Source organism: Callorhinchus milii, unplaced genomic scaffold (assembly GCF_018977255.1).
Source record: "Callorhinchus milii isolate IMCB2004 unplaced genomic scaffold, IMCB_Cmil_1.0 Scaffold23, whole genome shotgun sequence".
NCBI lineage: Eukaryota > Metazoa > Chordata > Chondrichthyes > Chimaeriformes > Callorhinchidae > Callorhinchus > Callorhinchus milii.
In genome coordinates, this window is record NW_024704764.1 from 400,679 (window position 1) to 425,001 (window position 24,323).

Genomic DNA, 24,323 nt, shown 5'->3' on the forward strand with positions numbered 1-24,323 from the left:
TAGCCCAGCCCCGCACAGCCCAGTCCAGCATAGCTCAGCTCAGCTCAGCCCCGCACACCCAGCCCCGCACACCCAGCCCAGCCCCGCACACCCAGCCCAGCCCCGCACACCCAGCCCAGCCCCGCACACCCAGCCCAGCCCCGCACACCCAGCCCAGCCCCGCACACCCAGCCCAGCCCCGCACACCCAGCCCAGCCCCGCACACCCAGCCCAGCCCCGCACACCCAGCCCAGCCCCGCACACCCAGCCCAGCCCCGCACACCCAGCCCAGCCCCGCACACCCAGCCCAGCCCCGCACACCCAGCCCAGCCCCGCACACCCAGCCCAGCCCCGCACACCCAGCCCAGCCCCGCACACCCAGCCCAGCCCCGCACACCCAGCCCAGCCCCGCACACCCAGCACAGCCCCACACACCCAGCACAGCCCAGCTCAGCCCAGCATAAGTTGGTACAGGACAGTCCAGCACAGTCCGGCACAGGGCAACCTCCAACATGTCTGACGAGGAGCATGAGGAGCAGCTGATCCAGGCACCAACCAGTAGCTTCCTCACCTACATGTCAGAGGGCGACCAACTCTACCAGAAAGGAGCCTATGCCAAAGCCATCAACAGTTATACAAAGGTAAGTGCCACAACCTCCTTCTGACCCCTCAACAACAACTGCCTCCCCCTCCCCTGAAGGCTTAGGGACAATCCGCAGCTGCTCTTTCCCCCAAGGGAACCGGGACATTGAGTTTCGGAACGTTATTCCGCTGTGGAGCTTCTTGCTGCCAATTCTGATTCCGTTCTCACCTCATGTACAGTCTACAGTATAATCTGTGAAGCGCTTTGAGGTGTCTCGAAGACGTGATGAGGCGCAATGTCAAATGCAAGGATTATTATTATTGTATTAAATTCCCTCCCCCCCCACCCATATAAACTTGCTATAAACTGAGTCTTTCACTTAGTTGCTTCGAAGCGATCCACGGAAACAATGGCACGTACCAAACTGCAAGGGAAACTTAAAGGTGTTTAACAACACCTTTGAGGTGAGATGTGCCTTGAAAAAGGCAAAGGGAGGGAGCAACAACAACAATAACTTGCACTTATATAGCGCCTTCCAGGCAGAGTAGCATCTCAGCGCACTTAACAGTGGAGGAGCCTGACTGCGAGTGGGGAAGGGGAGGTGACCGTAAGCATGGTCGAAAAGAAAGGTTTTCGGGTGGGACTTGAAAAAGGGGAGAGAGGGGGCAACAGAAAACTGGAATATATTATGCAATCTCTTCCCTATGAGGTGAAATATAATAATAAGATTCCTTGCATTTGATACAGCGCCTTAATACATTGTTGAAACATCTCAAAGTGTTTCACAGGATATACTGGAAAGTGTTTGTGGACTGTGTGTTTTATGGGCGAAATGAGGCATCCAGTTGCATTACGGCAATGTCCCACAAGCAGCCGGGAAGTGAGTGACCGATTTTATTTGGGGGATTTGTTGGCCAGGACACTGGGAGAGACTGCCTACCCTTTTGGAATATTGCCATATGGGGTACTTTAATGTTCACCTTAAACAGGCAGACGGGACCTCAGTTATCGTCTCATCAGATGGGCCGAAGTGCCTTCTTCATCCAGGCCAATCTTGTGATTGATCTTGTGAACTTGTGAAATTGAGAACAGATGGAAAAGAAAGGAATGTATTATTTTCGGAACTCTGCTCGTCGTTTAAAGATTTACCTTTTTCCTCACAAAGATCAACGTTTTATTTCAGGCTCTTAACCTTGAACCGTACAATAAGAACTGTCTGGTTGCCCGCTCTCGGGGTTATCTCTCGCTGGGAGACTCTTCGTCTGCTTACAGAGATGCTGAAACCTCACAGCAAGATGACAAGAAATTCTGTAAGGTAAGGTACGTGTTGCAGGTTACATAGCAGTTTCCACGGCAGTGTGAACAGCACAAACATTAGTGTAATAAAAACAGAAGTGGCTGGGAACGCTCAGCCAGCGTCTATGGAGAGAGGAAAGTGAGTTAACGTTCAGGTCGATGACTTTTGTCAGAACTGGGTGATGTTGGAAGGGAGCAGTTTATAAGGACAAACAGAGAAGGGGACGTGGAAAGAAAGACAAAAGAAAAAAATAGGTGGAGGACAGGAGATGATGAAATCACAGGTATTGATGGTGCAAGACAAGATGAGGCAATAGTAGGAGATTATAGAAAGAAAAGATGTGGTTGAGACCCAGAGGGTGTGTGAATGGTTACAGAAGAGTGGGAGTGGGAGGCAAGGCTGAAAGAAGATGGCAGCTGTGTTTAAGGTCTGAGGTGGTTAAGACCAATGTTGAGGCCAGAGGGCTGTAAGATGACTAGGAGGTAGATCAGATGCTGTTCCTTGAGCTTGCATTGTGCTTGATTGGAACAGTGTAGGAGGCTATGGACAGAGAGATCACAGTAGGGGTGGTAAGGAGAGTTAAACCGGAAGCTCAGGGTTGTACTTGCAGACGGAACGGAGGTGTTTGGCTAAGCAATCATCCAATCTGCGGTTGGTCCACCAATGACACCAATGTCCCCCCAAACATTGGTGTCTCTGCTACAGAGCAAAGTCCAGCTTCAGACAACAGAGGAAAGTGCTAACAGAGTATTTATTTTTGCCATTTTAGGGGCTTTATCGGAAGGCGGAGGCTTTGTACAGTCAGGGGGAGTTTGAACTTGCCTTAATGTTCTACCACCGAGGACACAAACTCCGCCCGGATTACAAAGATTTTCGCCTCGGAATTCAGAAAGCTCAGGAGGCCATCGACAACTCTGTTGGGAGTACGGTTATGTTCAGTTGAATCTTCTTCTTTTCTTTTCACTTGAATTTTTCACACTTTCATAAGATCGCACTTTTTCTCTTATTCACGTATTACACTCCTTCATTCTCCTCCAGTTGTATATATGAGCGCATGGTCTGACCCCTCCCATAACAACAACAACAAGATTACATTTGCATAGCGCCTTTCACGTCAGGAGAATGTCCCAAGGCGCTGGACAGTCAGAGTTTCGGACCCGAGCTGGGGGTCGGGATCAGGGAGGCTGGAAGGCAGTGGGAGAAACAGGGAAATCGAAAGCACGGTCGAAGAGGAGGGTCTTGAGATGGCTCTTGAAGGACGCAAGGGAGGGGGCGAGGCGGAGGGACTGTGGGATGGAGTTCCAGAGGGTGGGGGCAGAGTTGCAGAAGACCCGCCCACCAATGGTGGGCCGAGCGAGGCGGGGGACGTGAAGCAAGCCGGAGTCTGCTGAGCGGAGGGATAAAGTTAAGCATCCCTGACATCTCCATGAGTCCCTGCCTTCAGCCATTCTGCAAACTCTGGTACTCTCTCTCTCAATCCTTCCACCGAGCCCCCTCCCTACCCATCTTCAAATCCCGCCTAAAGACCTTCCTTTTTGATCGTGCTTATGGTCACCTCCGCCTTCCCTCTCCCCCGGCTCAGTGTCAGATTCCATCACTATCAAGCGCTCTACGTGAAGGGCGCTATATAAGTTGTTGCAAGTTGTTGATGTTGATGGCGATTCCTCTATAGCGCCTTACGCACGTTTAGGAACCAACCTCGTGCTGTAATGGGATTTTGAAGGGTGAATATTCCGGAAGGATGAGATCAAGTTGGACCAAGAACCTTCTTCGTTAGAACTTCTCATGTGATCTCTTGACATCTTGTGATCGTTTTCCTCTACATACAATTTTTTAGATATGGTGTGCCCTCCTTGTTTTCACTTTTGAAGCCCTCCACTGACTTTATCCTCCCTCCTCTGTGACCCATTAACATTATACTAATCTATCTGCTCCCTCCACTCAGCGAGGACTGAACTGCTCCATGTTCCCTGCCCTGCTCGCTCCAGCATTAGCAGTCAGGCCTTCAGCTTTTCTTCCAATCTGCCCCTTTCAAGGTCCATCTCAAGACCTTCCTATTTTCAACTGTGCCTTTGGCCACCCTCCCAAACCCCTAGCCTCTAACTCCCAAATCCCTTCCCTCCACCCCTCTTGATTCCAACCCCCAACTTGGGTGTAAATCCTTAACTGTCCATTACTTTGGGACATCCAAAGTCCACATACACAATCCTCTTGCAGAGGATCTTTCCCACATTTGTGTCAGCCTGGCTCTGTTGGCTGTGCTCTCGCCTCTGAGTCAGAAGATTGTGGGTTCAAGCCCCATATCGGAACTTGGAACCCATTTATGCTGACACTCTAACGCAGTGCTGGGTATGTGTTGCATTGCCGTCCTTCAGATGAGACGTTAAACCGAGGTCCCATCTGCCCTCACCTTCCCCAACACTGAATTGGAGTGTCAGCCAAGAATATGAGTTCAAAATCCCAAAATAATATTAATAACAACAATAATAATAATCCTTGCATTTGATATATCACCCTATCACATCATTGATACGTCTCAAAGGGCTTCACAGAATAAACTGTAAAGTGAATTGACTGTAGATATTGTAGGTGAAATATAACAGGGTAACATGGGGCGTGAACCCACAATCTTCTGACTCAGAGATGAGAGTGCTACCAGCTGAACCAGGTTGTCATAGATGCCCACAGACACAGTCCTAACCTGCATTGTTTAGATTTCTAGAGCTGTGTATCTACCAGTGGGAGTGTTTGCTGACAGTGGTGTTGTTTTTGGCAGGTCCTTCCTCAGTGAAGCTCGAGAATAAAGGAGACCTGTCCTTCTTCTACATACGGGATGAGGTGAGATCTTTCATAAATGGACAGACTAGCTGCGAAATGTAAAAGAGGTTTCCTGATACCTGTTTGGACCATTTCAGCCTAGCTCCTAATAGACATGGCTTTTATGGGCCCGAAAAATAAAACTTGCACAATAGTTTTATAAAAAAAAGGTTTATTTGAAGAAGGAAGCTCTAACTCTGTGCAACCGTCTCCTCTTACTCTTCCAGCCCCCAGTTATACTGGATTTCAATTATGACTTAGGACTGGTGCCCAAATATCACTGCCCTTGATAGCTCCCATTATGGTTGAGCGGCAACAACCATTAAAGGCAGTGATGGGGTTTCTCCCCCTGTCACAGCGGCCAAAACATTATTGATCTGAATTGATGATTTCACTCATGGAAGTTGCAATGCAAAGTGCAAATCGTAAGTGACCAATTTTATCTGGGGGATTGTTGGCCAGGAGACCAGGAAAGAGAAACTCCCTTCTCTTTTTGAGTAGAGTCGTTGGATCGTTAACGTCCACCTGAACAGGCAGACGTTTAGCATCTCATCACATCTCATTCGAAGGAAGATACTTCCGATAACACAGCACATCCCCCAACACTGAAGTAGACTAAAAATAACCCATTGCAAAATACTACAGATGCTGGAAAGCTGAAATAAAACAGGGGCCGCTGGGAACACTCAGCAGATCAGGCATCATCTATGGCGAGAGAAGCGTGAGATAACCTTTCGTCAGAACTCAGTTCCTCTCTCCATAGATGCTGCCTGGCCTGCTGAGTGTTCCCAGGGACTTCTGTTTTTATTACTGAATTGAAGAGTCGGCCTAGATTTTGAGATAGCTGTGTGTTGGGGAGGAGATCATCCGAATGGGCTCAGCTCGTTTTTCGGACACAGTGGAAGGATTTTGCAGCGAATCTAGCAATGCTTTTCCTGCCCTCCTAAGGCTGCGTCCTGGAAAGTGTACCAACTCCCAGCACTAACGTCCGTCCCCCTCAAAGAGCATAAAATTCACAGGAAATGTTTAAGAAAAAAGATCTTTAAAGTAACCACAGTGCACAGCAGTTATTGTTGGCGGCCACTGCACTTTTCTGAAAATTGAAACCTCTTGTGTCTCTTATCGCCCACCAAGAATTTAGCCCCCAAAAGCAAAGCTCAACTCCGACGGCAGAAGCAGGCTTCCAAAATGCAGAATAAGAAAGTGGGAGAGGAAGAACCAAAAGCCAATAAAGTGGTTCTCAGGGAGTTGCTGGGAGAGCTTTACAGTGACAAGGAATACATGGAGAAGCTGCTGAAGGATGATGGTAAAGTTATGGACCCAGGATCCCTACTGAGCTCTTCTGGCCATAGGGCATCTCAACAAATAGACTCCTTATAATAATAATAATGCTAATAATAATAATATACAATAATAAATAAAACAAACTTACATTTGTATAATGTTTTTCACGTCAGGAGGACGTCCCCAGGCACTGGGTTAATTATAATAAGAATAATAAGAATAATCCTTGCATTTGATATGGCTCCTTATCACATCATTGAGACATAGCATATACTGTGAAGTGAATTGACTGTATATTTTATGGGCGAAACGCGTCAGCCAATTGTGCACCATAGTCTCCCATGGATAGTGGTGGATTGAGTGACCAAATTATTTATTTTTGGAAGGGATTATTACCCCCGGATCCGCCAATCCACTAACAACCAAGTTCGCACTTACTGTTGGGTAAACAGAGGCGTGTGGAATAAGGAAACTTGCTCAAGGTTTCGCCCTGCCCAGGAATTGAACCTGGGTCCTCTCACTTGCGAGGCGAGTGCTCTAACCACTACACTACAAGACTCCACACTTTTAGATGATGCTCTTCATAATAAGAGGTCCTTTTAATATGCAGTATCCAACAGTTGTTACAATTATCTCTTTCATTTTCTGTTAACTGCGACTGTTATTCTGTTATTGTTTCGGTCGCTACCGTTAAGTATATTCCTATAAACTATGTGTTTTAGGGAAACTGCTGAAGAGAGGGGTGGGTGGGCGGAGGGGAGGGGCAATGGGAAGGGACACTGGTCCTGATAGTTAAGTGAGTGTAGATGGACAATTATTCCAGAACTTGTAACTCAGCTCAGCGAGTGTGGTACGTGTGTCAGCCTGGGGCCGTGTTGGGGGTGGCAGCCAAATGCTGCCCTTGAAGAAGGGAGGAAAAAATTCTGATCACCAGATCACCAGATTACGGGAAGGATTGGAGAGAGTGGAGCGGGGATTTAAAAGGATGTGAGTAGGGATGAGTGGATACAACGATCAAGAAAGATGGGGAAGGTTGGAGCTTTTCTCTCTGGAGTTGAGACGATTGTGAGGGGATCTGATCGAGGTGTTAAATGTTACGAAAAGATTCGATAAGGTGAGCGTTGATGGGCTGTTCTCACTTGTTGGTGAGTCCAAAATGAGAGGGTGTCAATATAAACGAGCCAGCAACAGATCTATTAGGGAGCTTAGGAGGAATGTTTTCACGCAGAGGCTGTTGAGAATGTGGAACTCGCTGCTGGAGGTTGTGGTTGAAGCAAAAAGCATCAATGCATTTAAAAGAAAACATGCATACAACAACAACTTGGATTTATATAGTGCCCTTCACATAGGGAAGCATCCCGGAGCACTTTACGTGAAAGAGAAGGGAATAGAGGCGTATGGGAGAGGGGAACAGAAACGGTGGGGCTCACGTGAAGTATAAATGCGAGTACAGACTGGCTGACTCACCTGTTTTAGTGCCATAGGTAACACTTCCTGCTCTCATAGCCCTCTTTCAGCCAGCTATTGTGCGACGCTTTGAGATGACCTCCTGACGTGAAAGGCAATGTAAATTGTAAATGTAAATTGTTGTTGTTGACATTGGAGACTTCCAATTGGCAGGAGACGTTGTATTGGGTTATAATGTGGTTTCAGGGCAGAATCCCTTCTGAGCGCGTCACTGACCAGCAATTCCTTTTTTTCTCGCAGACTTATCGCAGACCAGCACTAGCAGTGGGACCACCATCCTAGACCTGATAATGAGTGGCATTGCATTCCTGGATACCCGCACCGAGTTCTGGAGACAGCAAAAGCCCATTTACGCTCGCGAGCGTGACCGCAGAATGAGGGAGAGAAACTGGAAGATCACCAGAGAGCAGGAGCGAGCGAGCCCCACCAAATACATCCTTTATACTCTCGAGGAGATCGACCAAAGTACGTGGTTTGGTAGAGGGGAGAGGCACAGCTAATATCTTAACCAAATCAATCGTAATGTATTGAGAACCAAAGTCTGGAAATTCACTCAATCCCAGACAGGTTTGTGGGACACTGCTGTGTGCAATTGGCACCCAGCAAAAAAAAAAAAATATTTTTTGAAGGGATTATTACCCCCGGAAAAGGATCCACCAATCGACTAACAACTGAGTTCCTACTTAATGCTAGGCAAACAGAGGGGTGTGGAGTAAGGAACTTGCCCAATGCTTCTCCCTTTATTGGAGGAAGCAATACTGAGGAAGGGAGAACCAAATCCTCAGACTTCAGGTTCTGGGAAAGGGAATCTTTTTGTTATTTATTATAATGCATTTGAACCGGCCGCTGGGAACAAACCTTGAAACTTACAGGAAATTTTTTCTCCTCAACCTTCATGTCGAGTCCTGTAGCTTAGTGGTTAGAGCATTCACCTCACAAGCAAGAGGACCCGGGTTCGATTCTAAGGCAGGATGAAACCTTAGACAAGTTTCCTTACTCCACACACCTCTGTTTACTTAGCAGTAAGGGAGAATAATCCCTTCAAAAAAAATAATTGGCTGCCGTATTTTGCCCACAAAATATACAGTCAATTCACTTTACAGTATATTCTGTGAAGCCCTTGGAGATGTCTCGAAGACGTGATAAGGCACTATATCAAATGCAGGGATTATCATTATTATTAATATTTTTACTATTTCACACCCCTTCCAAAACTCCCTGACTGAGAGGCCACGCTGCTCCCAGTGCTCTGGTTATTCTCTCCCAGTGCCTTCCCTTCCAGGCAGTGCTACTAAAAGCTTCCTGTGAGCAAGTGCCCATCTTCTCAAAAGAAGCTATGATCTGCGCTGCATGGTGGGTATTAATGCTATTTCAAAACAACTGTGGAGTAAGACAAATAGATATTTTGATCTGTGCAGAGGGTTTCCGCTGACCTGTTGATGCTCTGTTTGTTCAGTGCTGGCCAGCGGCAATGCTGAGGACAGTCAGAAGAAGGCCAAGAAGCTCCTAGTGACTGTGGAAAACTGGACCAAACTCGACGTTCCCAACAAGGAAGAAGTCATTGGGAATCTGTACAGCTGCATCGGGAACGCTCAGATTGAGCTCGGAGACATGACCAAGGCCCTGGAGAACCACAAGAACGATCTGGAGCTCGCCCAGGAACAGTGAGTCAGACATGTTTATTTCCTGCAGGAACTCCCAGCCAGGACGAGCTCGCCACACTCTGCCGCCTGGTGCAGTGACTGGATTCAGAGCTTCACTCCCACAACAATTTCTCGTCCCTTTTTTATTAGTCACGATGATGAGGTTCTGATGCCTTCTGCACGTCCCTCATCCCCAACTCCTCACCATCAGCGGCCGTGGTTTCAGCCACTACGCCCTGAGACTGTGAACTTTCTAACTCTCTGCCTCAATCCCTCTGCCTTGCCCCTTGCCCGCTCCTTGCCAGTCTTCAGATCAATCTGAAGACCTTCCTATTTGACCTTGCCCACAGCCGTTCGCTGCAGTGGAGGTGACCGTAGGCACGGTCAAAGAGGAATGTCTCAGGATCAGCCTCCGGCAATCTTAAGAGCTCCAAAACTCTTCCGCGTGAAGGGTGCTGTATAAATGCAAGTTGTTGTTGATGATGAGTTACACACCTTCCTAAGAAAGAGTCTCTGCATCAGTTTTATCTCAAATGATTGTCACTCCTTCCTGGGTTGGTGGAGCTCCGTCCAGACCTCAGCCAAACCCCAGTTTAGCTGGATACTTCCCCAGCCATCGCCCCCTGATGGAGATGCCTGGACCTCGGCTCGGAATATGGACCGAGTGTGAGACTGCGCCCAGGGGTCAGTATCACACGTTGCTGCTTTGCACGCTTTGATCCTTCAGCTAAATCATTAAACTAAGGTCCATCAGAGAAGGGAGTTTCTCCCGTTGGGTCCTGGTCAACAATCCGCCCAAATAAAACGTTAAAAAATTGATCACTCACTCCATGACTGTTTGTGGGACACTGTTGTGCACATCTCTGCGCTCTTAGGGGGAAGCCCCAAAGCAGGATTACCAGTCACTATTCCTGTGGGCGATTGGGAGCCGTGGCTTGAGTCCCGGTGGGAATTCTGCATGTCTCGAAATTTCTATTTCAACAAATTAATATTTTCTCGCTCCAAACAGCAACTTAATCGACGCAAAGTCACGCGCCCTGGACAACATCGGCAGAGTGTACGCCAGGATCGGACAGTTCGCGGATGCCGTGGAGGTGTAAGTATAAATTTCGGCACAAACTGGGGCAACTCCTGAGATTATTAGGAGTCCTGAAGCTCAGTGGTTAGCGCACTCACCTCGCCAGCGAGAGGACTTGCGTTTGATTCCCTGGCAGGGTGAAATGTTAGGCAAGTTTCCTCACTCCACACACAAGCCTCTGTTTACTTAGCAGGAAATCGGAACCCAGTTGTTAGTCGATTAATGGATCGCTTTCCAAGAGTAATGTCCAAAAAAATAATAAATTGGTCACTCAATCCACGAGTGTTTGTGGGGTCGCTGCTGTGCGCAATTGACTGCCAAGTTTCGCCCACAAAATACACAGTTAATTTACTTAACAATGTATACCGTGAAGTGCTTTGAGACATCTCACCAATGTGATAAGGCTCTAAATCAAATGCAAAGATTATTATGACTTATATAGCGCCCTTCACGCCATCCAGCACTGTATCAGGGCGCTATATAAATGCAAGTTGCTGTTGTTATTATCGTGTCCAGAAGCTCCAGATTAGCAGCGTGCAGGCAACCCAGGTGAAAGCGTTTACTACAGGTTCCATCAGACAATAAGATAAATAAATAAAACGCTGAAGATCCCATGACGCCATTCGAAAAAGAGAAGGTGTTTCTGTCTCTCAGTCTCCTGGCCAATAATTCCCCCCAAATTAAATTGGTCATTCACTTCACAGTTTTTTGTGGGACAATTGACAAATGTGTGCAAATTGACTGCCGCATTCACCCATAACAAGTTACTGCAATTTACAGAATATTCTGTGAAGGCGCTATACCAAATGCAAGGATTACTATCATTATTATTATTTAGATTGTTTCAAGCGATTGTTCAGAAGAATAGCCTTTACTACAGGAAGCTCATTCATTTCCTCTTCTGGCCTTGTCCAGGTGGATGGAGAAGATACCTCTAGCCAAAACCAGCCTGGAGAGGACCTGGCTTTTCCATGAGATCGGGCGCTGTCACTTGGAGCTCAGCAACAATGAAGCAGCTCGAGATTTTGGTGAAAAATCCCTGAGTTGCTCAGAGGAATCGGGAGATGAAGAATGGAAGATGAATGCCAGCGTGCTAGTGGCACAAGCTGAAAGTAAGGAGACAAAACCAGGCCTAGTTTCTGTCATCGATTTCAAATCCCCTCATGTCCTGGCACCTCCCTACCCTCAGACCTGCTTAATCCCCAACCTTAGGCAGGTTTCCTTACTCCAGACATCTCTGTTTATCTAGCAGTAAGTAAGAACCCGGTTGTTTGGCGATTGGCTGATCACTTTCAGGGGTAATAATCCCTTCAAAATAAAATGTGGTCACTCATTCCACAGCTGTTTGTGGGACACTGCTGTGCACAATCGGCTGCCACGTTTCACCCCCAAAATATACAGTCACTCCACTTTACAGTATATCATGTGAAGTGCTTTGAGACCTCAAAGTGATAAGGTGCTATATCAAATGCAAGGATTATTATTATTACCTGCCAGTAGCTGGCTACTGAGTGACATTGGTAAGGCCAGGGAACAGATGTCTGTCCAATTCTCTTGGCAATGTTTTAGAAGCGTAAAATAAATTAAATTCAAGAAGTCTCAGCGTATTTTTCACACTGGGCAAACTCCTAAGAAGATCTTAGTTTGAGTTGAAATTTGAGCTCTTCGCTTCTCGACTCTTCCAGTGAAACTCAACAACTATCGGGCTGGAGTTATCTACTTTGAAAAGGCGTTGGAGAAAGCAGTGTTGTTAAATGATGAGAGAGCGAAAGAAGCCATCTTGCGAGTGAGTATCCATGTTTAAAACGGCTTTCCTGTGGAGAATTGGGGTCCTGTGAGTTACGGAGCTGTCAGAAGTAATGGGTTTCAAAGCTTAACTGGTGTTTCCTGGGCACAAATGTACTGTTATATGGAGTCTTGTAGCGCATAGATTAGCGCACCCGGCTCGCGAGTGAGAGGACCCAGGTTCGATTTCTGGGCAGGACAAGACCTCACCGCGCAGATCATTTAGTGTTTTACTGATATGCACAAACTGGGATCTGGAGAAAAAAGTGAGCACTCTCTTTGCTCTGGGAACCCTGAGATAAGTTTTCAACGTGATGAATTGGTACTTTGTCGACAATTGTTGTCAACCCAAAAAATGAAGGCCGGCGGCAGGTGTGACCACCCCCCACCCATTCACCCCTCACCCCCTAAACCCCCCACACGAGCAAAATAGTTGAATCAAGTAAGTTAAATTGAGACCACTGAGGATACATTCTGGCTCTGCATGAGAAGCCATAGCGACTGGTATTTGTATATCTGTCCACTCCCTCTGCTCATCAGGCTCTGGCCTGCTCCACGGCCCCCGCCCGGCCTTCCCCACCATAGGTGATCAGGCCTTCAGCCTCTCTGCCCCCATCCATTGGAACTCCATCTCACAGTCCCTTCGCCTTGCCTCCTTCAAGGTACGTGTCAAGACCCTCCTCTTTGGCCGTACCTTTGGTCACCCTCCTATCTCTACCCTCCTTGCCCTCGACCCCCACTGATCTCAAGCTCGGGTCCAAATCCCTTACGTCCAGAGCCTTGGGACGGAAAGGCGCTGTGTAAATGTAATTTGTTGTTGTTGTTGCGAGCCTCCAACTGACATTGTGTCACACTCTCCTCTCAGGCTCTGACAAATGTGAACAGTCTAATCGTTGAAAAGTTGAAAGCAGAAGAAATCGAAAAGCAGAAAGGCAGTATCTCATCGGTCTGGATGAAAGGTAGGAACGTTTAGCACAGAGCACACAGATTACACCACTAACACAGATGGACATCGTCTAGACTTAACACAAGAAGCAACCAAATATCAGCTACCATCCCAGGAAATTCTTTCCTTTTTCTTGATTTTTTTTCCCCAGCCCCAAGTCCCTATTTGAAGCACTTTACTGACCTGTGTTTGTACATTTACATTGATGGTACGCTGAGGTGTCAGCAGCCTTTGTGTTTTTCTCTGCTTGTGACTTTCATTTCCCTCAACATAGACTCTGGCTTACTGAGACGCTGCATGAGGGTTAGCCAAGTAGTAGGTGAGCTCTGACCAAGTTCAGAGGCTCTGGACTCTATATAAGCGACACATTATGCAGCATTGCACAGGACCTGTTTATTAACAGATATAAACACTTCAAACTACAATGGAAAAAATTTGATCTACATTTATTTATTCATCCAGAACCTTAGACATCTTGTGATGATGGTGATTGGAGTTTTGATGAACCGATGAGGTATATCTTGAAGGAGTGAGTGGAATTTGCGTAACTGGCTCTGTTTAATACAATAGGCTCAGCAATGCTTGATCCAGATCTGCACTTTACAGGACCTGAAACTATTATTGGTGTCACACTTTCTCCTCAGGGTATGTTCTCTATGTAGAAATCTATCTGTTGCAGACAGGGCAGGGGTGATTTTCTCATGTTGTTCTGTGTTTCCGAGTCCCTTTCTGAAATCAGGTTCTCTGCCCCCACCCTTTGGAGCTTGGCCGCCCCTCCTTGTCTCCTTCAAAGACCTCCTCTTCGACCACACATTCGGCCACCCTCCCACCCCTACCCTTCAGGTCCTCCACCGCCCCTAATCCCAAACCCCTGCTCGGATCCAAATTCCTGACTGTCCAGCGCTATAAAATGAAATTTGTTGTTGGTGTTGTTGAAATATTTTACCATCAGCCTTATTACACATCTGTCCTCTGCTTTATTTATTGCTTTACAAACACCATTAACCCTGGATTTCTGCTGTCTGGAAACTAAGGACCGGGAACAAAAATGTGCATTCATTAATGTTTCAGCCACAACAATCACATATTTTCCCTGGCAGCAGTCGTGAAATTGAGAGAAAGACATTCATTTTTCTGAGTGGGACTGAGAAGGTCAGACACACTTTTATACCAATGAAAATAATTTGAAACTACCTGTTGGAGCAATGAGTCAGGAGGTTTGTAGACTTCGTTGATGATTAAAACACTGCTTCGTACACGATGAGAATGACTGCTCAGCAGTCAACAGCATCTTTTAGAGCTTTGGTTCCCAGGGTTGAGGGCATTTTCACACCTTCATGACCTGTTCTACCTTCTTCCACCTCTGCAACATCACCCGGCTCTGCCACTGCCTCTCCCATCAGGCAGCTGAGACCCTCATCCACACCTTCATCACATCCAAGCTCAACTATGCTAACTCCCTGCTTGTCTGCCTTCCCAACTCTTCCCTCCACAAGATGCAGATCATTCAGAATTCTGCAGCTTTGTGTCCTCTCCCACACCAGGCTCCGTGACCCCATCACCACTGTGCAGGGCCAACATTAAAGGCACTATACAAATGTAATCTGTTGTTGTTGTGACTCTAATTGATGGCCAATCATCAACAATGATGTGAATTGCTGCAGACCTGTCTGGTTTGGCAGCCCCACATGTCACCCTTGAGTACTTGCCTCCTTCAAGCTCTGCCTGAAGACCTTCCTCATTGAGCGCACTTTGACTAACCCTTGAATGACTTTCCTTTGAGAGGAGGTAGTTTTGGAGGTGATTGAGCCAAATTTGGGGATGGACCACTTTGTGCCATCTTTCAAGCACTTTCAATCAAAGCAAGAGGCCAAAGCTGTATCTGTTTGTAATTGCCCAGAACCGTAGACCTTTAGGAAACTGATTAGTTTTCAGAATCACAAATACAGTGAAAGGGAAGGTGAGTTTATTATTGATGCGATGGTACTAAAAGAGGGAATACTGAAGATGAATCAGACTGTGAAGAAACTTTTCAGAGGCAGGAAGCCAGTGACTGAGAAGAAGACTACGTGATATTCTGCATATTTTAAAGTATTGTCCAAGGTCGTAAAAACCTAGGCAGATGTCTAGGGTTATGGAAATCTTGCTCCAAAACCCACCTCCATTCGAGTAATCGAGGTACGACTCCCTTTCTATGTTGGAAACTCTCCAATGTGGCATTTCTAACATAATGCAGCAAGATTAGGAACTCAATAATATGTGATGGAACCTTCATGCAGCATTGAGTGAGGCTTCTGAGCAGCCTCCAAGAGTCTCTTTCTCTCTATATTTCCTCCTCCTGTTTTCTCCCTGTCGCTCTGCTGGTTGCAATCTCAGGTATTGCTCACCCTTTGCTCTCTGGTCGCTGTCCGAGTGGTCATTCTCGTGTGAACCTGAACAGCGAGTGTTTGCCGGCTATTGAACCTGGGCGGGCAGCGTATTCCTGGCTGACCCTGTCCTTGCTGGACGGCCAATCCATTACTGTACAATGAATGGTGTACACTGCAGCAAGGCATCCCTGATAACAATCAGCAGGGGGAACCAGAGAAAATTATTTTCCTGTTCCCCAGGGAGCACTGAAGCCAGTTATGGGGTTCTCACAATCACACAGCTTCATTAGTTATGAAATGACTCCCTTTCACCACATATACCAAATGAAGTCCTGATAATAGAGCTTTCACAATGGCCAACTCTCACCTGCAGTTGCAGGTCAATTGCTCACTGAGACATTGGGAAACACAGCATCAGACAGCACTGGAAAGATATCCCAACAGGAGATAACAGCATATTAAACAAAGGCAGCAGCCATTCGCACTGAATTACAGAGCACACTCAGGCCTTGAGATAAGTGATGACACTGATTAGTATTTTGGCAAATTGATGAGTAGCTTTGTGTAACCTTTCATTTGCAAACAATAGATGAGAAGCCTGAGGAGTTGCATAAAGCTGAAGAGGATGCAGTTATGCACGAGTCTCCAGAGCCCACTGAGGGTAGGTTCTCGGTACAGTGTGTGTACTCCATATGGTTAACACTGTGTGGCTGCATCATGTCACAATCTCATTATCTGCATCCCGATGGATTCCATCCCATCGTATCTAATGGACTTGGAGTTTCAGAAAAAGGAGGAGTTTACTGGGATCCTGGCAGATCTTCTCATCCCAAGAGCATCAAAACTGCCCACCCGACCACATAGTGGGTCTTCATAACATACTGATCCCCACCACAGACTGCCTCCCCGCACCCCCCCACCCCTCACCCTCCTCACATACACGCACAAAAGCACATGCACACACACGCATAATCAGACTGAACTCTATAAACACGCCTGCCCCCACCACAGACTACCCCCCCACCCACCCACCATACACACACACACACACACACACATGTACGTACGTACGTACGTATGTGACTCACTAGAATACACTTTCGCCCTCAGCCAAAATAATAATAATAATCCTTGCATTTGATATAGCGCCTTATCACATCATTGAATCTCAAAGTGCTCCACAGAATATACTGCAAAGTGGAGTGACTGTGTATTATGTTGGCGTAACGCGCCAGCCAATGGGGCACAGCAGTGTTCAACAAACAGTTGTGGATTAAGTGACCAAATTATTATAATTATTATTATTTATTGATTTTGAGAAGGTGAGGAATCCAACAGATGTTTTATAACCTGCTATTTCCATGCAGTTGACAGACGCCCATCCTATGAATATCAGGATTTGTCCCAGGAGGAAAAGAAGCCACTTTCTCCAGAGACTGCTGAGGGTATGTTGCCTTGTAAACCATCCACAGTGAACCTGTGCTAATGTGTTCTTTCTTTCGCTCCAGTAAGAGGCGATTCGTGAGTCAGGTGAGTTCCCAGTACAGGCACCACTGGTCTGTAAACATCATGGTGTATTCTCAATGATTAACTCCCTACAGATTTCGTCCCATCATATTCACATCATTTATCACAAACTCTCTATACCTGCTGCCTGGTTGATTGTTCAGTTGGTAAATGACATCGCATACAAACATTTCAATCTGGAGCAAAACTACTAGGAAGTGTTTCTTCTCACAAAGCGTAATCAACAACAACTTGTATTTATATACTACCCTTCACGCAGACAGCTTCTGGACTACTTAACTGTGGCAGAGTTTGTTGGCAAAGCCGGGGAGAGAGGGGAGGTGACCATAGGTCAATTCCACACTCAATCAGGAGCAGGTCACAAAGAGTGACCCAAAGGACCTTCTTCACCCTCTCTTGTGATAGAATCAATGTGTCCCTACTGGCACAGATGTGGTAAAGAGGGAATTTATGCCTAAACATTTACATAGATGTTTAGGGAGCATTTTATAAGGTTTCTACATCGGACACATAGAATTAGAGACAAGCTATCCCGATGGCCAGAAACCTGATCCTATACTTGCTGCCAAGCGCATGTTTTATTACTCACAAGTAGATGAGGTAGTATTCACTATTGAACTGCAATTGCCCACACAAGGCGTTTAAACATAAATAATTCAAGAAATTTTATTTGCCCTCAGTTTGCTAGAAGTGCAGATCTTTAGTGACCTAGTGGGTTAGACATTTTATACGTTGATGAGGTATTATTCACAATCTAGTAGAGTTGTTACAATCTGGTATTCTCATACACTAGATGTGATTCCATCTGATGAAATCCAGCAACCTACCATGGAAGTGAAGGAAAGTGAATCTGCAGCTCCTGTTGAGGGTATGTTCGCTACAGGCTCCATAGTCTCATTGACAGGACCCGACAGCGACCTGTCATACAATATTGTAAAATACTGTAGAATAACAACCATCAGTGCATCCAGCTATCCATCTAAATTCCCACAAATTCCTTTTGATCTCTCTCTCTCTCTATATGTTATATATTATATATAAAGAGAGAGAGCGAGAGAGAGAACATGTATAATATATAATATAAAAATAATATATTTGATTTATAAGTGAAAGCTGAAAGCTATTTGCTATTAGACACTTGCTGAGTTCCTTTATGAAACCTTGTGTGGTCTCTCTACTCCACTACTTTGTTACACATGAATGATTTAGAAATAAAATACAAGATTATATACTTGTATGAAAACAGCCTAACAAATAACAACCAACCCTGACGTGCTCGATCTTGGTTGGTGAAGCTCAGAGATTCTTCTGAGAGGGTGATGTTCCCAATCACCAGTGAGAGACTGCATGAGGTAGTGTAGCTCGATTTCAAAAGGCCTTTGACAAAGTACCACAAGAGAGCTTCTTTTACAAACTAACGTCAGTGGGTATTGAGGACAAGACATCGCTGTGGATTAATAACTAAAGGAAAGGAAACAGAGTGCATTCAAGAGGGGAATTAGTTAATGGGAATTAATTCTATGATTCTTTAGTAGGGGAGTGGGATTCATTTGGATAGCTCTTTTAAAAGAGCTGGCACAGACACAACGGGCCGAATGGTCTCCGTCTGTGTTGTATAAATCTATGATTCGATGAATTAGTCTCAGTGCTCTCTGCTTGGATTTTCCTGTTCCTATTGTAATTGCAAACTAGTTGTAAATTAGTTAAGTTTGCAGGGTTTTTTTTTTGGCTGTGGCATCAAAGCAGCAAAATCCAAAAGAAAGAGTTGAAATGAGTGTGTGGGTGAGATGGTCATTGGCAACTGAAGTGCAATACAGATGAAGGCATAGTACTGTACATAGGATGTCAATAAGAGGCTTATGAACTCTCTGGACATACCAAAGGGACGATTGAAGGAGACCTAGGGGTGCTGGTTGACTCGTGGCTCACCGTATCATGTAGGACGCAACAAGAAACAAGGCAAAAAAAGATGCTGTGATACATTACCCAATCCGTTGAGTTCAGCATCTCAGAGATCATGCTCAGACTGATGTCGTGGTCGTCAGGCTAAAGCTTACAATATAAGGTTAGTTGCGCAGGTCCCGGAGAGCAATGAGGGTCATCGGTTCTATTTGACGGATGATGGAATAACCTATGAGTGTAATCGCAAGGTATGTTAGTGCTCTTCAGGGTTTGAAAAGAAACATTTCAGAGAGTACCGTACAGAGGGTTATAATTGATAAGCAATGAAATGAGACAGATAACAACAACAATTTGCATTTATATCGTGCCCCTATTGCAGGGTAGCCCTCCAGAGCTAGTCACAGTCACAGCCTGGAAACAGGTCTTTCTGCCTAACTACTCCACATGAAGAGATATTCCTCATTAGGATCAGATAGACTGAAGGCTCTCCTCCCTGCTCACTTCCCTGCTATAATAACCTCTGGTGATCTTGCAAACATCGTGTAAAGCAACAGATGGATTATCTCCTCCCAAACTCTGAGGAGGAGATATTCCAAATCACAGTCGAGTTGATTGGCTACAATTTGGCCTTTTTGATACAGTGGAGAAGGTGCCGTCCGGTGAAGTGGGCGGAGAGACGAGTGTCCCCGCAGTTGCTGCTGACGGTAGGTTGATGGCAACGAATTTGTAGACAGGTGGGAACATCAAGCGTTTTTCTTTAACCTCCCCTCACCCCCTCTCCCCAGCCCCCACCCCCCATCACCAGTTTCATGTTTGTTTCATGTTTCATTTGGTGACATTACAGAACATGGTGTATTTGCTCATCGGACAATCAAGTTGGGAATGGTTTGTGGGTCAGACAATATCATGCCAGGTGTAGCCCGCTGGCTGGCACCAGTTGGCCAGCTCTGATAGAGGGTAGACCTCACCCCACAGCTACGAGTGTAAAAGGAATATCTGCTCCCGATATTCATTCACTCATTGATCAAATCCTGACCAATACAATCTGCACTGAAAAGGATCCGATTTGTGTATTATTAGATTTAACAAATAAAAGTGACAGTTTTGTATGTATACAGTTAGCCAGAGCCGAAGGTCTTTAGTTGATGTGGTTGTGACGAGCCTTTAGACATTTCCTAAACAGATGAAGTTGTCGCTCTCACAACAGAGTGGATGTGTTACAATCTGGTATTTTCATACAGTAGAGAAGCCGCCGTCTGGTGAAGTGAGTAAACACTCCCTGGAGGAAAAGAAGAGCGTTTCTGCAGTTGCCGCTGATGGTACGTTCTCTGTCCAGGGGCCATGTTGTGTATTAGTGATGGTGAAGTATGATGTTTATAAGCTGCCAAATATAGGAGGAAGAGAAGAGTGAGATATGTCAGGACTTTCAGAGTCTGGGATCCTGGCACAGAGTGTATTGGAGCAGGGATTGCTGTGATGGATTTGAGGTCAAGCAGGGAGAGAGGAGGTAAGCAAGATAAATACTAAATGGATTCAACCATTAAAAACAAAATGCAAGATTATTAATAACAGTAATAATCCTTTGCATTTGATACAGTGCCTCATCACGTCTTTGATACGTCACAAAGCACTTCACAGAATATAGTGTAAAGTGAATTGACTGTATTTTGTGGGCAAAACATAGTGTTTTTTCTCAAAGTTCACTCTTATTCAAGAACTTGCACTGGCGCTGAGCAAAATGCAACTGTGAAGGAAGGATTCTGTTTCTGCATTGTAAGCAGTGACACTGTGGGTTTATTTGCATTGAGATAACCAGAAACATAAGGTTTTAATGATTCCGAGTGTGATGGATTTTAGACTTTTCATGAATAGAGGAGTTGTCGCTCACACAACAGAGTAGATGTGTTACAATCTGGTATTTTCATACAGTAGAGAAGCCGCCGTCTGGTGAAGTGAGTAAACACTCCCTGGAGGAAAAGAAGAGCGTTTCTGCAGTTGCCGCTGATGGTACGTTCTCTGTCCAGGGGCCATGTTGTGTATCAGGGAGATGAAATGTGATGTTTATAAGCTGCCAAATGTAGGAGGAAGAGAAGAGTGAGATATGTCAGGACTTTCAGAGTCTGGGATCCTGGCACAGAATGTATTGGAGCAGGGATTGCTGTGATGGGTCTTGATGTCAACTGGGTGAGGAAACAGTGAGCGAGGAGGTAAGCAAGATAAGTACTAAACAGATTCAATCACTAAAAACAAAATGCAAGAATATTAATAACTAATAATCCTTGCATTTGATACAGCGCCTTATCACGTCTTTGATACGTCACAAAGCACTTCACAGAATATACTGTAAAGTGAATTGACTGTATTTTGTGGGCAAAACATAGTGTTTTCTCTCAAAGTTCACTCTTATTCAAGAACCTGCACTGGTGCTGAGCAGATGCAACTGTGAAGGAAGGATTCCGTTTCTGGATTGTAAGCAGTGACGCTGTGGGTTTATTTGCATTGAGTTAACCAGAAACATAAGGTTTTAATGATTACAGTTGTGATGGATCTTTAGACATTTCGTGAATAGAGGAGTTATCGCTCACACAACAGAGTGGATGTGTTACAATCTGGTATTTTCATACAGTAGAGAAGCCGCCGTCTGGTGAAGTGAGTAAACACTCCCTGGAGGAAAAGAAGAGTGTTTCTGCAGTTGCCGCTGATGGTACGTTCTCTGTCCAGGGGCCATGTTGTGTATCAGTGATGGTGAAATGTGATTCATACAATCCTGTCAAATGTAGGAGGAAGGGAAGAGTGAGGGAAGCAAGGCTGATGTGCCAATGGGTGATGGCATGACTTATGGGAGAAGTCACTGTGAGGCCAACAACAACAACAACAAATTACATGTGTATAGCGCCTTTCACATCGGGAGGATGTCCCGAGGGGCTGGACAATCAATGTTTCAGACCTGAGTTGGGGGTCGGGATGGGGGACGATGAAGGGCAGGGGAGGAAGGATATGTGACGGAGGGTGATCAAAGGCATGCTTGAAGAGGAGGGTCTTGAGACGGATCTTGAAGGAGGCAAGGGAGGGGACAAGGTGGAGGGACTGCGGGATAGAATTCTGGGGGAGGTGGGACAGAGTGGTTGAAGGCCCACCCGCCAATGGTGGGGCAGGCGAGCCAAGGAATAGGAAGCAGGCTGGAGCCCGCTCAGCTTGCTGGTCTGACACATAGGGGAAATCTCCAAATGCTTTTCAGAGGTAAAGTGCGAGACCACAATGGTGGCAGATAGGGTGTAGGGAAGACGTAGCTGAAGACAACTACTGAGATATGTTTTATGTGGGTTTTGCAAACCGAGAGGTAGGAATTTAATGAGAGAGTTCTACACAAGCTACTCCTTTGTAAATTAATTGCCCTGGATAAGAAGGGTGCTGAGTGGATAATAACTGGTGTCAGGGAAAATGGGATAGGTATTGCTTGGTGTGGCTTGCACGCTTCCTGTTCCTAACACAATTAAATGGCTTATTATACAATCATAGAATTATACAGCAAAGAAGGAGGCCATTCAGCCCATTGTGTCCATGCCGGCTGTTTCAAAAGAGCTATCCAAATCAACCCCACTCCCCCGCTATCTCCCCATAACCCTGCAAACTTGTCCTCCACAAATAATTATCTACTTCTCTCTTTAAAACTGTTATCGAATCGGCTTCCACCAGACCAGCCTTTCAGGCAATGCATTCCAGATCCCAACCACTCGCTGTGTGAAAACATTTCTCCTCACCTCTCCTCGGTTTCTTTTAACAACTATTTTAAATTGGAGCCCTCGGGTTACCGACCCACCCGCCAGTGGGAATAGTTTCTCCTTGTTCACCCTATCAAATCCTTTCATCATTTTGAAAGCTTCTATTAGGTCTCCTCTTAACCTTCTCTGCTCCAAGGACAATAATCCCAGCTTTTCCAGCCTCTCCTGATAACTGAAGCCCCACATTCCTGGTACCATTCTGGTCAATCTCCTTTGCACCCTCTCCAATGCCTTGACATCCTTCCTAAAGTGCGGTGCCCAGAACTGAACACAGTCTCTCGCTGAGGCCTAACCAGTGTTTTATATAAAGGTTCATCATAACTTCCTGACTTGTGTATTCTATGCCCCTCTTTATAAAGCCTAGTATCCCATATGCTTTTTTAACAGCTTTATCTGCCTGTCCTGCCACCTTCAAAGATTTAGTATATGACCCCCAGGTCTCTCTGTTCCTTCACCCCCTTTAAGATTGTACCATCAGCTGATATTGCCTCTCCTCATTCTTCCTCCCAAAATGCATAACTTCTCATTTCTCCACATTAAACTTCATCTGCCCCGTGTCTGCCCATGTTACCAGTCTGTCTATGTCCTCTTGCAGTCTGTTACTGTCCTCCTCACTGTTTACTACTTTTCCTAACAATATCATCTGCAAATCTGGAAATTGGCCTCCCTTTACCCAAGTCCAGGTCATTTACAGCAGTGGTCCCAATACTGACCCCTGGGGGACACCACTGCACTTCCCTCCAGTCTGAACAACAACCGTTCACCACCACTCTCTGCTTTCTGTCTCCCAGGCAGTTCTGTATCCGCTGCCACTGTCCCTTTAATACCGGGGGCTTCTATTTTGCCTACAAGTCTCTTATGTGGCACTTTATCAAATGCCTTTTGAAAATCCATATAAACTACATCAACTGCACTTTCTTCATCCACCCTCTCCGGTACTTCATCAAAGAAACTCAGGTTTGTTAGACATGATTAACAAATCCATGTGGGCTGTCCTTTATTAACCCATATTTTTCTAAGTAAAAATTTATTTTGACCCAGATTATCGTCTCAAGATGTTTCCCCACTACTGACGTTAGGCTGACTGGCCTGCAGTTCCCGGGTTTATCCTTCAGCCCTTTTTGTACAGAGGAATAACATTTGCAACCCTCCAGTCCTCTGGCACCACCCCGGTATCCAAGGAGGATTGAAAGATTGTGGCCAAAGCCTCCATTATTTCCACCCTTATTCCCCTCAGTAACCTAGGATTTAGGACTAGGGCTTACACTTCAGACTCTGTGGAAGACAGTTACATTTGCGTCAAGTTGTGGGCTGGATGGATTGTGGAATCAGATCAGGAAGCCAATCTTGTACAAAGAAAATTCAAACTGGTGTGCACCCAGGCTAGTCACTGGCAAATAATGACATAAGAATTTCCTAGACGAAGGAAGACTAAGGTCCATCTGGTTCATATTCCACCATCCTGGCAGTCACTTGACATGTTATGTCCCAAACTATATACTGATCCTGAGATATCATTTTCCAGCAGAAATCCATCCAATTACTTCTTGAAAGAAACAACATTTTCTGCTTCCTCTCTCTCCTGAGGGAGTCTGTTCCATAAGTTTATTACTCGCTCACTGAAGTAGTGTTTCGCAGTTTTGCTCTGAATGTAACCCCATTCAATCACAGACTGTGGTCACACAGATGATGGCATGGTACTCCGCATTGGCACATGTACTCCATGGATCACTGGTTTAGAGTGTTATTCACCATATCCACTCTGAGGCAGCAAAATAGACATTTCAGAGAGTATCTTGTGGACGTATATAAGAAGCTAAATAGGACACACAAACACAACCTTAATTTCTGAAGGACTTTAGTG

At 45.7% G+C, this 24,323-nt stretch overlaps 1 protein-coding gene across 29 annotated transcripts in view; it reads left to right on the plus strand.

The window, feature by feature from the left end:
- Positions 1 to 407: 407 nt before the first annotated feature.
- The window catches only part of odad4 (outer dynein arm docking complex subunit 4), a 69,703-nt gene continuing 45,787 nt past the window's right edge, over positions 408 to 24,323 (plus strand). For 16 of the 29 annotated variants that reach the window (XM_042343243.1, XM_042343246.1, XM_042343256.1 and 13 more), the window contains exons 1-18: positions 409 to 620; positions 1,746 to 1,877; positions 2,629 to 2,782; positions 4,636 to 4,697; positions 5,811 to 5,982; positions 7,668 to 7,892; positions 8,884 to 9,091; positions 10,080 to 10,166; positions 11,064 to 11,260; positions 11,834 to 11,934; positions 12,799 to 12,892; positions 15,838 to 15,909; positions 16,616 to 16,693; positions 17,569 to 17,643; positions 19,319 to 19,381; positions 19,919 to 19,996; positions 20,607 to 20,684; positions 21,304 to 21,381. In XM_042343243.1, coding sequence (XP_042199177.1) covers positions 492 to 620; positions 1,746 to 1,877; positions 2,629 to 2,782; positions 4,636 to 4,697; positions 5,811 to 5,982; positions 7,668 to 7,892; positions 8,884 to 9,091; positions 10,080 to 10,166; positions 11,064 to 11,260; positions 11,834 to 11,934; positions 12,799 to 12,892; positions 15,838 to 15,909; positions 16,616 to 16,693; positions 17,569 to 17,643; positions 19,319 to 19,381; positions 19,919 to 19,996; positions 20,607 to 20,684; positions 21,304 to 21,381 — 2,083 coding nt within the window. In that variant the 5' untranslated portion in view covers positions 409 to 491. Of the gene's footprint in view, positions 621 to 1,745; positions 1,878 to 2,628; positions 2,783 to 4,635; positions 4,698 to 5,810; positions 5,983 to 7,667; positions 7,893 to 8,883; positions 9,092 to 10,079; positions 10,167 to 11,063; positions 11,261 to 11,833; positions 11,935 to 12,798; positions 12,893 to 15,837; positions 15,910 to 16,615; positions 16,694 to 17,568; positions 17,644 to 19,318; positions 19,382 to 19,918; positions 19,997 to 20,606; positions 20,685 to 21,303; positions 21,382 to 24,323 lie in introns of all 29 variants that reach the window. The other 13 variants (XM_042343258.1, XM_042343250.1, XM_042343249.1 and 10 more) reach the window with 7 other exon arrangements.